Source organism: Podarcis gaigeae (genome assembly GCF_964106915.1).
Source record: "Podarcis gaigeae genome assembly, chromosome: 16".
In the NCBI taxonomy this organism is placed as follows: Eukaryota; Metazoa; Chordata; class Lepidosauria; order Squamata; family Lacertidae; genus Podarcis; species Podarcis gaigeae.
In genome coordinates this window covers 5,305,664-5,318,590 of record NC_139693.1, presented here as the reverse complement: position 1 = coordinate 5,318,590, position 12,927 = coordinate 5,305,664, and the positions used below count along the sequence as shown (strand labels likewise).

The following is a 12,927-nucleotide window of genomic DNA, read 5'->3' as shown; positions in this document are numbered from 1 at the left end:
AATCAGCGGGATGCAAACAAAGCTCTCCCAGTGACTCAGCAGGGCACAAGGAGGGTGCAAACCACAAGCTCGATGCCAGCAAGCGCAGCCCGGAAGCAGAGAAAATCCACTCGGACACGCACATTGCTCGGCCATGTCCTAGCTGCAGGTCTCTTGTCCGAACGAGCGGTGAGCTACCAGTGGCAGGCTTTTATTGAGCCATGCTAACAGGCTGGTAGGTATTTCTGCAAGATGCTATATACACCTGTGGTTCCCAAACCTTTTCAACCCATCACTCCCTTGCAGAGCATTTTGCACCTGGATGGGCGCCAGGATGGCGGCGGACGTCTCCACCATCTGGAGACGCACGCTTAGAGATCCTTGGATCTTGACTGTTTTTGCACATCAGCAACACATCCTGTAGAACTCAGTCCGCTATATTTTATCTTGAGAGCCCCATGGACTGCAAGAAGATCAAACCTCTCCATTCTTAAGGAAATCAGCCCTGAGTGCTCACTGGAAGGACAGATCCTGAAGCTGAGGCTCCAAGACTTTGGCCACCTCATGAGAAGAGAAGACTCCCTGGAAAAGACCCTGATGTTGGGAAAGATGGAGGGCGCAAGGAGAAGGGGACGACAGAGGACGAGATGGTGGGACAGTGTTCTCGAAGCTACCAGCATGAGTTTGACCAAACTGCGGGAGGCAGTGGAAGACAGGAGTGCCTGGCGTGCTCTGGTCCATGGGGTCACGAAGAGTCGGACACAACTAAACAACAACATTATTTTATCTGCACAATCAGAATGAATTTCAAGAACCAAAAAGTTGCATTGAAAAATACGACTTTCGAGCCATCTGGCCCCCAAATGGCAACTAGGCCTTCCGTTTTGGCGACTGTAACCCTGGTTTAAGGAGCCATTTGGCCCCTGGCTTATATATCTGAGTTTCTAACACTGCTCCCTTGGTTCCATAAACTCGCCCCCAATGCCCACTACCCTGTGAAAAGAATACAACCCACCAAGGAAGTTAGTAACACAATAAAATTCAAAGTAGTAATGATCAATTGCACATTTATTCAATATCCAATTGAAAATATTTAACTAACTGAAGAAAATGGTTACAGATAGGTAGCCGTGTTGGTCTGCCATAGTCAAAACAAAAAAAATAATTTAAAAAATTTAAAAAAAGAAAAAAAAAAGAAAATGTATCTGAAGAAGTGTGCATGCACACCAAAGCTCATACCAAGAACTAACTTAGTTGGTCTTTAAGGTGCTACTGGAAGGATTTTTTTTTGTTTTGAAGAAAATGGACGAGCTTCCTAGAGAATCACACACAAACACCAAAGAGAGTAGTGCCACACACTTTGGGAATTCTTGCTATAAGTATATACCATATGGCTTGGGTCCCAAACTGTCTGAAGGACCGGATCTCCCTACACAAGCCTGCCTGGGCTTTGAGCAATTCTGCTTCAGAAGGCGCTTCCTGCTCTGTGTTTCTGGCTGAGTTTGTGTTCTGAGCACTTCTGCACAGAACCTCTGAGCACGCCGCCTCTTCAGAAAGGAGTCTCTGTGTGAAGCAGAGACTCCTCCAGAGACCCAACAAGTAGACGGAAAAGCCTACAGCACGGGGAACGACTGGATCGATCATGTCCGAGGAAGGGAACATGATCCGAGTCAGCTGATCGAGCAAATGGCATGTAGTGAGCCTATTTAATACCCAGCAGATGCATTTGAAAGCTGGCGCACCTTGATATTACGTCGGACCTTGAAAAGTATGTGTCAATTCCCTCCCCCCTCTCTGCATCCACACACATAGAGCCAGTGTGGCATAGTGGTTAGAGCAGGCATAGGCAACTCCGGCCCTTCAGATGTTTGGGACTACAATTCCCACCATCCCTGACCACTGGTCCTGTTAGCTAGGAGTGATGGGAATTGTAGTCTCAAACATCTAGAGGGCCAGAGTTTGCCTATGCCTGGGTTAGAGTGCTGGACTAGGGTCTGGGAGGTCAGGTTCGAATCTCCACTCAGCCATGGAGCTCACTCATGGCCTGGCCTACCTTACAGGGTAGTTGTGAGGCTATAATTTGGGAGGGGGGGAGAACTATGTATGCCTCCTTGAACTGCTTAGAGGAAAGAATTTGGGAAATAAATGCAGAAAACACACACAAAGCTGAAGTCACCGGGAGCCGAGAGGTGGTCTCACAATTCAAATTCAACCCTGACTGAAGTTGGGTTGGGAAGTCTTCTTCCTCTGAGCATTAGTGCCAAACTCTTGCCCCTGTTTCCTCGCCAGTTCATCCAAGCATCCTACAGGAAACCTGTTCTGCTCTCTCTTCTCAAGAGCATAGAATCAAACTGTGGCCCTCCCTGCTGCTGCATCTTAGGAGCACACACCAAGCTGTGGCTGCAGCGTCCTTGAAGGGGTGGGTGGATAAACCGATCCTGTAACCAGAAGACATATAATCCTGGGACTCTCCACCCACAATTTCCTCTCAATAGCCACAAGGGCTCGCAATCGTCTCTTTAAAAAAAACGAAATCCTCAGCAATACTTCAGCTGCTTCCTCCAAAAGCCACATTCTGAAGTTTCTCCCTCGCTCACACACAATTCCCATCTGTACACACGACGAACCTTCAGCCTATCTCCTCCAAATCCATTATTTTAAACTCAACCATATGGTGGCCCAAGGACTTCAACCTTTCGAATTAATCTGCTCCAGACGACACTGGAGGCTTTCGAAAATGAGCACTGCGGCACATTCCATAGGAAACTCAAGTTCAAGTCAAAATAGGTAGCCTCCGACGACACTGGAGGGGGGAGAACAGGAGAGAGAATTCAGGAAGCCAGCCTTCTGGAAGACTGGCCTCAAATCAATGGAAGGGTTGAGCCTGACCTCTGAGAAAAGGACCCAACAAATCCGCTTTATTTAGGATGATCAAAGGCAGGGAGGAATAGTGCAAGTAGGCACCAGTAATATTTTCCTTGACATGTGCTTGACTACTTCCTCGAAAAACCACAGCGTCATCTTGGGCTGACAAGACACAATCAGACATCAGTTAACTGTTGTGGAAAGATGTGCTCTTAATCGCCTACGAAGATCTGGCAGAATTTGGAAAGTTTTCTGCAGGCATTGAGAAGTTGGCACAGAAGGCGACTGCTAAATATCTAGTGGCAGAGCGTTCCACAGGATTGGGCCAATAGTGCCAAAGGCTCGGATTCTTGTTGTTGCCAAATGTGCCTCACCGACTCGGGGAACGAGGGTCCAGGAAGTCACCAAGCTGGACCTAAATTGTTCGGGCCTTGCAAATTAATACAAGGACCTTGAACCTTGCACTACGGTAATTTCAAAAATTAGAAATTATGCAATGCTTTCAAAGCACCTCCTGTAGCTTCCTTACATTCCTTAGCATCATCCTTACATCATCCTTGACAGGTAGGCCAGAATTATCATCCCCAGGGCTCAATGCCAAGACCGAGACCAAGAGACTGTGTAGCCTGCCAAGGTTGACCTGACCAGTTTATGGCAGAAATGAGATTTGATTCAAGGTCGTAGTTTTAGCTTCCTTTTGGACCTGAAAATGACAGCCAGGTAGAACTGCCTCCACCAAGTCTTCATTATTACACGCCACATTGCTCCTCCTCTCCTCTGTTCAAATTACAGTGGTACCTCAGGTTAAGATCTTAATTTGTTCTGGAGGTCCGTTCTTAACCTGAAACTGTTCTTAACCTTAGGTACCACTTTAGCTAATGGGGCCTCCCGCTGCTGCCGCACGATTTCTGTTCTCATCCTGAAGCAAAGTTCTTAACCCAAGGTACTATTTCTGGGATAGCGGAGTGTCAGGGAACTGCCATCGGAGAGTCAGGTGGTGGAAGGGCTCAAGGAGGCTAAGAGACCCTCAGATGCTGAGGAAGGAACCAGCAGGGGGAGAGGGAGAGTTCCTGCAGAAACTCAGGCGGAGGGATGGCTCCAAGATGCTTCCAGTGAGAACAGCGGGGAGGGCTCAGGACCTCCGCTGGGGACGCCTACTCCGCGCAGGAAACTGTCACGCAGAGAATCCAGACGGAGAGTTTCCGTTAAGGAACTCTTATGTTGGCGTAAATTCCGGAAGCGCCCACTGACGGATTCTGCCAGCGATTGAGGTAGCCATGCACCCATGGCTCCGCGGACTGGGATAGTTTAGAAACTGATTTGCAGAGCCTGGAGGGCTTAAACGCTTACGCACGAGTAGCCCCCCTTATCCCATAACACGGAGTCTATAACCTGAAGCGTCTGTAACCCGAGGTACCACTGTAGAGCCAAAGATACCAGGGATACTTTAGCTACCATTTCTGCATTGCAGAGGGTTGGACTAGATCATGGGTCGGCAACCTAAGGTCCTCGGGCCAGATCAGGCCCAACTGCCTTCTAGATTCAGCCCGTGGACTGGCCGGGAATTGCCATGTGGATCGCCAGCACACGTTCTTTCCCTCTCCCTCACATGGCGGCGCTTTTCTCCTCAGAGACGGAGCAATCTTGTCCCACGCCGGGCCCCGTCAATGGCGGGAGTTGGCTTACCCGCCTCAGCAGGGTGGCGCTGTGAAGGGGGCGGACGACACCGGCTGCTGCTGCTCCTCCTCCTCCTCCTCCTCCCTCTCCCTCCACCTGCCAACCCTTCTTTCCTTCTCCGTGCCGCTTCCTCACACGCTTTCTTCGTTGCCGCCTCCCTCCCTCCTTTATTCCTCCCATGGCGTTCAGGCGGGTTGTTGCGGTGGCCGCGGCCGCCGCTTGCAAGTTGGTGGGCGGCTCTGTCTTCTTCTCTGCGGTGCCTCTCAGGAAGCAGACTGCTTCTGTCTCTCAGGCTGCTGCTTCTGTCTTCGCCGGCTGACACAGCCTCCTACCCCGCCACAGCGCCTGCCTGGCTGGAGAAGTCCAACTGCAGCTATTGGGACAACTGAGACAGGTAAAGCGAAGCATCTTCAGGTCTCTTTGCGGGCGGGCGAAAATCGTTCATTATTTTTTTCCTTCAAAATATAGTCCGGCCCCCCACAAGGTCTGAGGGACAGTGGACCAGCCCCCTGCTGAAAAAGTTTTCCGACCCCTGGACTAGATGACCCTCGGGGTCCCTTGCAACTCTACAATTCTGTGTTTTCTGGGTTTTCCCAGCCACTCTGGGCGGCTTCCAACAGAATATTAAAATACAGTAGTCTGTTAAACATTAAAAGCTTCCCTAAAGAGGGCTGCCTTCAGATGTCTTCTAAAAGTCTGGTAGTTGTTCTTCTCTTTGACATCTGCTGGGAGGGCATTCCACAGGGTGGGTGCCACCACCGAGAAGACCCTCTGCCTGGTTCCCTGTAATTTGGCTTCTCGCAGCGGGAGAACCTCCAGAAGGTCCTCAGCTGTAGCAAGTCAGAGGTGTCACGCGGTGCGGTCCGCTGGGGCTGTACCATGGCAGGATGCAAAAGGGGAGAGGTCACCTGCCCTGGCTTAATAGCTACAGGGTTTTCACTCTCCCAAACAGCCCCTTCCGCCAGCCCCCGTGGCACATCACCGAAGCAAATACGGCTCCAAGGCTGCATGCAGCAAGGCCCTCCCACGTTCAGGCTCAGGAACTCACAGGCGCTCCTATTCACAGGTTGCAGACACCCTGCTTATAAATAGCTCAATTTAGTCAGGTCTTCAAGGTGCTTTGTCATATGGCGAGGGCGGGAGAAGCAGAATCCCTAGCTCACAGGGCCATCGTGTTTTGTCAAATACCTCATCAGGGCTAATTACACCAAGTCTCCTGGATTAACGAGGAATCAGCGAGGGTGTCCTGCATCCATTTCTCTTTTTTAAGAGACAGGGACACTGAGGCAGCAGTGACGAGTCATTCCTCAGGCATGAGGCAGGGCCAAGCAAGTATGACTTAATGCAGCCGAGGCTGGAAAAAATATTTCTAGGATTACACGTAGATGATTGTTAACCTTCTGCAGGGGAAGGGCGGAAAGCTCAGCGGCTGAGCATGTGCTTTGAATACAGGAGGTCCCAAGTTCAATGCGCGGCGGCTGCAGGTGGGGCTGGGACTGTTCCCTGACCGAAAATCTGGAGAGCCAATCAGCGCAGAAAATACTGAGCTAAATGGATCAAAGTGTGACATGGAATAAGGCAGGGACCTCTGTTCCTGTTTAAACCGGCCCTTTCTTCAGAACCATGAGGACTAGAATCCACTGCAATAAAGAAATACATGCAGTTTCTCATCAACAATCCTGCAGGTTTCACACACATGCAAAGAGATTTTTAAAGCACAAGGATTTCTTTCCATCAAGTAAGATTTTCCAGGGTGCAAAGAGGCATATATGCAGAATTCCAGCTGCCTTAAACTCAGCACCAAAATAAAAAAAAAGCAGTTACGTTGATACAATTCCATATAAATCTGCCTGTTGCTACGATTCGTAAGTCACGTTTCATGACACCATACAGGGCGGAGGAGGCAGCAAGAGCAGAGTGTATTTTCCCACCTCCATGGCCCTCCCCCACCTCCAAATCACTACTCAATGACACTTATTATCTGTGTCAGACTTAGAACAAGTGACGCATATACCCAAGAGTCGGGGCTTGTGTGTGTGTGTCCAAAATAGCCCAAACTATGTATCACAAAAAGGAAGAGGGGAGAAGTTGGTCATCTTACAATTGTAAAACAGAAATTCAAGGTGGCGTTATTGACGGTAAACCCAAAAAGGGGAAAGAACTTGCAGGCATAAAATAAAATAGTAATAGTAATAATGATAACAATAATTTCTTTTTTAAAAATAATAATAATAATTTCCCACCCTTTGCCCCAAGGTCCCAGGGCAGCTTACAACCATTAAAAGATTGAAAACAGCTTAAAGTACTGTATTTTTCGCCCTATAGGACGCACCGTCCCATAAGGCGCACCTTGTTTTGGGGGGGGGGGGAATAAAGGGGAAAAGATTATTTCCCTCCCAGGCGCGGGGCGGGGGAGGCCCGAGCTTCCCCCGACCCCAGTCCCCAAACAGGCAGCTCTCTGCAAGCCGTGGGAGCCCAGCGCTGGCTCCCGCTGCTTGCGGAGAGGTCCGCGAAGCCTGTAGAGCGAGAGGGGTCGGTGCGCACCAACCCCTCTCGTTCTCCAGGCTTCAGCAAGCGCCTGCATTCGCCCCATAGGATGCACACACATTTCCCCTTCATTTTTGGAGGGGAAAAAGTGCGTCCTATAGGGCGAAAAATACGGTAGTTTACAATCACAGAAATAAGGTGGGACTTAAAACTACGCACCTCAAATGTCAAAAGCCAGGGCAAAGAGGTGAGTCTGTCTTCGGCAGTCGACATTCTCCATATGATGAAGGTGCCAGACTCACCTCTGCGGGGTGACGGAGGTCATACAAAAAGCTTCCTTTCTGGATCAAGCCAAAGTTTAGCACCCTGTGTCCCGCAGAAGCCAAGCAGATGCCTATTATGGGAAGTCCTAAGACGTCAATTTTCCATTGTGGAGGGACGTGCTCTTAACTGCCTGCACGAGCCTGGAAGAAAAGCTTTCAGCAGGAGTTTAAAATGTTGACGCAGAAGGCATCTGCCGAATGTCTAGTGGCAGAGCGTTCCACAGGACAGTGCCAAAGACACCGAAGGCTCGTTTTCTCGCTGCTGTCAAGTGAGCCTCGCCAACTGAGGGAATGACCGAATGCTCCTGCTGATGATCTCAGGCAGGGATGTCCAACAGGTCGACCGCGATCTACAAGTAGATCCTCAGGAGGTTTTCATAGATCGCGGTCGATCGCTGGCTCCCTTTCCTTAGCAGTGAGCGACTTTCCCACTTTCTCCCTAAAAAAGCCTCAACAACTTTGACCTGAACCCCCCCCCCCCACGGCCAGTTTTTTATTCTGTGAGTAGATCGCAGTCTCTTAGGAGTTGGCCGTCCCTGATCTCAGAGGTCAAGCTGGGATAGAAGGGCTCAGGCCACCCCTGGACCTTAGCTGGTAAAGGTTTGGAAATTAATACAGTGGTACCTTGGTTCTCAAACTTAATCCGTTCCGGACGTCCGTTCCAAAACCAAAGCGTTCCAAAACCAAGGCGCGCTTTCCCGAAGAAAGTAATGTAAAATGGATTAAACCGTTCCAGACTTTTAAAAACAAGCCCTAAAAGAGCAATTTAACATGAATTTTACTATCTAACGAGACCATTGCTCCATAAAATGAAAGCAATAAACAATGTACTTCAGTCACACAATCAATCAATCAATCAGTAACTGGACTGGGTTCCACACAGTAACAAAAACGAAAAAAGAGCCGCAAAAACAAAAAAGCAAAATAGCAAAAATAGACAGACCTCAGTGTAACACTCAAAACAGAAGTGTGGCACTCAAATCGGAAGCATAACAGTCAAAAAGAAGCACGTTCAAGCATCCAAAAAAAGTTCGCGAACCAGAACACTTACTTCCGGGTTTGCAGTGTTTGGGTTCCAAGTTGTTTGAGTACCAAGGCGTTTGAGAACGAAGGTACCACTGTACAAAGACCCTGAACCCAGCTCAGTATTGAGGTAACACATCTAATTGTTTTTATATATACAATGTAATTTTATTGAATTTCCAAATTATTACAAACGGACTTCAAATAGTCACATTGTTTCGTGACTTCCCACACAAACCTCTGCAGTGTTTCGTTCTTAGGAAACATATTTAGGAAGCAAAGCTAAGAACCTTTTGAAATTGCCAACCTGCATATTTATTTGCAATAGACATTAGCACAGATTCACTGTTGCTTTTGTGGAAGCTTTCCTGTAGGAAAACAAAGCACTGGGAAAGTTTGCTGCCCCCGCCCCTGTTTATGAGACTTCGGGAGGACCAACAACTCCTTGTGGGCTTAGCTGCAAAGCTGCATGTTTTCCCTGCCTCAGTTTGCTTCACCCTCTTCTCAGCATCTTCTTGGCATGGGGAAGGAGGTCGCCTGACGAAGGAGGTCGCCTGACGCACCCTTTCCCACATTCCTGAGCACAGAGGAAGCCGCTCCCATAAGGCAACCATTTCTCCAGCTCAGGAGGACTACGAGTCTCCGCTCTCTCCTTTACAATCACATGCACAGAATTCCCAAAAAAACCTCCCTGCCAGATCACAGCAGATGGGGGGGGGGGGGAATTCTGCTGATCAAGCTCACTGATCAAGAAGCAGCACTCACAATTCACCAGGCGCATTTTGCACTGGGCTACCAGCCACTTGGGAAGTGGGTGGCGCTGTGGGTTAAACCACAGAGCCTAGGACTTGCCGATCAGAAGGTCGGCGGTTCGAATCCCCACGACGGGGTGAGCTCCCGTTGCTCGGTCCCTGCTCCTGCCAACCTAGCAGTTCGGAAGCACGTCAAAGTGCAAGTAGATAAATAGGTACCGCTCCGGCGGGAAGGTAAACGACATTTCCATGCGCTGCGCTGGTTCGCCAGAAGCGGCTTAGTCCTGCTGGCCACATGACCCGGAAACTGTACGCTGGCTCCCTCGGCCAATAAAGCAAGATGAGCGCCGCAACCCCAGAGTTGGCCACAATTGGACCTAATGGTCAGGGGTCCCTTTACCTTTACCAGCCACTTGCGACCAAGTGAAGATGCCCAATGGCCAGGATAGCACCTGGCGTCTCCACCATCTGGAGGTGCATACCTGGGGACCGTTGGATCTGAACTGTATTCACACATGAGCAACACATCCTGTAAAACTTTATCCGTTATCTTTTACCCGCACAGACGTTGGTTACCAGACGTCGCTAGATTTACAACTCAGTCCCCTGACAAAATCCTATCATTCCTACTGAAGTTGAAAAGTGTCCCCGGATTCATTGAAACAAAATCTGGTAACCTTAAGTTAGAATGAATTTCAGGAAACCAAAAAGCCGCACTGAAAAATACGACTTCCGAGCCGTCTGGCCCAAAATGGCAACTAGGCTTTCCGTTTTGGCGACTGCAACCCTGGTTTAAGGAGCCATTTGGCGCCTATCTTATATATCTGAGTTTCTAACACTGCCGAGAAGGGAGAACTAGGACTCAGGTAGCTGATGCGGGGCCTTGCATATGTTCTGGACTCCCAGCAGCCCCGGGAACTAGCGTGACCAAGGATCCAGGGGTGGTGTAGTGCAGTGTTTTTCAACCTTTTTTGGGCAAAGGCACACTTGTTTCATGAAAAAAATCACGAGGCACACCACCATTAGAAAATGTTAAAAAAATTAACTCTGTGCCTATATTGACTATATATAAAGTAATTCTCTTGAATAGGAATCAAATTTTTCCCACGGCACACCAGGCAACATCTCGCGGCACACTAGTGTGCCACGGAACAGTGGTTGAGAAACACTGGTGTAGTGGTTTGAGTGCCGGACTAGGACCTGGGAGACTAGGGTTTTAAATCCCCGCTCTGCCATGAAGCCCACTGGGCATGACCTAGGGCCGGCCACTGTCTTTTCTCAGCCTAACCTACCTCGCAGGGTTGTTGTGGAGATTAAATGAAGGAGGGGGGAGAACCATGAAAGCTGCCTTGAGCTCCATGGACGAAAAGGTAGGATATTAATGCAATCAATCAATCCTCAGGGATGGCAAGGGAAGATGCAGTCTAGGAAGATCTAGATGGCATCTGGAAGATACCTATAGCTGTAGCTGCTTTCAGGGAGAAAGGAGCGGGTGGTATTCTGGGCTCATTCCTCTCCTGGTTTGTGGCAACCCCCACCTTCCTCAGCATAGCAAAAGAAAAGGGGGTTGGAGGAGCTGGGTCTCTTTTCGCCAAGTCACCAGAGACAGTCTCTTCTTAGGGAAGGTCCGCAGCTCAGCTTCCAATGTCCCTACAAAATCAGCCTTTAATTCATGAGGAGTAGAATCCGGCTTCATTTTTAGGCGAAGAGCCACAGCTCAGTGGCAGACCATCTGCTTCGCATGAGGAGGTGGCACCCACATTCAGTCCCTGCTGGCTTGGACACCTGCTTGAAATCCTGGAGAGCAGCTGCCTGCTCGTGTAGGCAACACTGAGCCAGACATACCCATGGGTCAGAGTCTGCGGAAAGAAACTCTCAACGCTCCTTTCAATCAGCTTTTTTACTCAGAACCACAAGAACCGAGATCTTAAGGCGTGTTCCTGGACTTTCTGGTCCCTGTCAGGGACTCAAGGTCTCAAGTAACCCCAGTAAAAGCTGTAAACTCAGGGGCTGAGGACCTACCTTCAACGAAATGGGCCGCAGGCTCAATCCCCATGGACATCGCCAGGTAGTAGTGGGGGCGGCACCCTGCCCCAAACCTTGAAGAGCCACCTCCGAAAACGTGGAGTTAGACAGGCCGATGATCCAACCCGGTGGGAAAGCAGCTTCGTACGTTCTCATCTTCCTACTACCAGAAAATTAATATTGCGGCTCAAGGCTCACGGAAACCAAATACAGCAGGAGCTTGAAATGTGAATACGGTGAGACAGAACGCCAAACTGAAGGCAGCTACCAACATCCTGGCATGGAAGTCTTAGATGTTGCCAGGAGGAGGACAGGTGTTGCCAGGAGGAGGACAGAAGCTTGGCAGCTCAACCCTATATAGCCTGTTGCGGCAAGAGGAAAGTCTGTTGGGTTCAATGGGGCTTCCTCCCTCAGCGCCAGAATCACGTGGAAGGCAGCGTGGAGAGATTGCAAGAGTTTTGCTTCGAAAAGGAGGGGGGGAGAGAGAGAGGATGACGACATTCAAGGAAGTACCGTATGTTCCAAACAACACATTCAACAGACAGACAGCCACGTGTTTCAGCCATTTGTAAACACCAGTTCATTCATGCTTATTTGCTCACCTCTGCATGGAGGTTCTTCACGGAATGAGTTTAATCTGCTCCATGCAAACTCTTTTACACACACCCCTCTTTGAGTTACCGAAAGTCTTCTCTGTTCATATCCCCTCTTCTTTGCACCCTTGAAGGTTAGGACCCAAACCAATGGATTCAGCTGGCAAAGTTTCTGAGCTCTTTTGACGGTGGAACAAACTACCTGGAAAGGTGGCAGACTCTCCTTTCTGGAAGCTTTTTAAACAGAGGTTTAAATCCTTTTGGGGATTTGTTAGCTGTGATTCCTGTATCGCCACGGCTTGGACTAGATGACCTTTGGAGTACCTTCCAACTCTAGGATTCTACAGTTCTACTCCTTGGCAAACATCACTGGATCGTGAAGGATGATTGGATGTGCATCATGAAAGGCCATGTGCTGTGGCTTGCAACATCACCTCTACTGATCACCTGACCGATATGACTCCTTTAGCGACTCTTGACCATTGGGCCTCCTGCATCCACTTTATGCTTTTATTGCAAGGTTGAAGCCATTTTTTAAAGCCATACAACCAATAATGGGGTGAAGCGGCTCCAGCTGGTATGAGCCCCAATAGCAACACGCAACACAATACGATCATCTTTATTGTCATTGTCCCATACATAACAACGAAATTGAAAATCAACATCAGACATTCAGAAACCAACAAGCCTGCTATCCCAGCTATCCCAGCCTGGTTAGCCCCCTAAAAACTCTGATTGTTGTTGTTGTTGTTGTTGTTGTTTAGTTCTTTAGTCGTGTCCGACTCTTCGTGACCCCATGGACCAGAACACACCAGGCACTCCTGTCTTCCACTGCCTCCCACAGTTTGGTCAAACTCATGCTGGTAGCTTCGAGAACACTGTCCAACCATCTCGTCCTCTGTCATCCCCTTCTCCTTGTGCCCTCCATCTTTCCCAACATCAAGGTATTTTCCAGGGAGTCTTCTCTTCTCATGAGGTGGCCAAAGTATTGGAGCCTCAGCTTCAGGATCTGACCTTCCAGGGAGCACTCAGGGCTGATTTCCTTCAGAATGGAGAGGTTTGATCTTCTTGCAGTCCATGGGACTCTCAAGAGTCTCCTCCAGCACCGGAATTCAAAAGCATCCATTCTTCGGCGATCAGCCTTCTTTATGGTCCAGCTCTCACTTCCATCCATCACTACTGGGAAAACCATAGCTTTAACTA

General features: G+C 49.2%; 1 protein-coding gene across 3 annotated transcripts in view; it reads right to left on the bottom strand.

Moving 5' to 3' along the window:
• The window catches only part of OTUD7B (OTU deubiquitinase 7B), a 49,333-nt gene that overhangs the window by 23,313 nt on the left and 13,093 nt on the right, over positions 1-12,927 (bottom strand). The window contains exon 1 of one of the 3 annotated variants that reach the window (XM_083715610.1): positions 11,129-11,423. The exons of the other annotated variants lie outside the window; for them this stretch is intronic. Within the exon in view, the coding sequence (XP_083571736.1) occupies positions 11,129-11,287 (159 nt within the window). The 5' untranslated portion in view covers positions 11,288-11,423. Of the gene's footprint in view, positions 1-11,128; positions 11,424-12,927 lie in introns of those variants that run through there. 3 annotated transcript variants of the gene reach the window in all.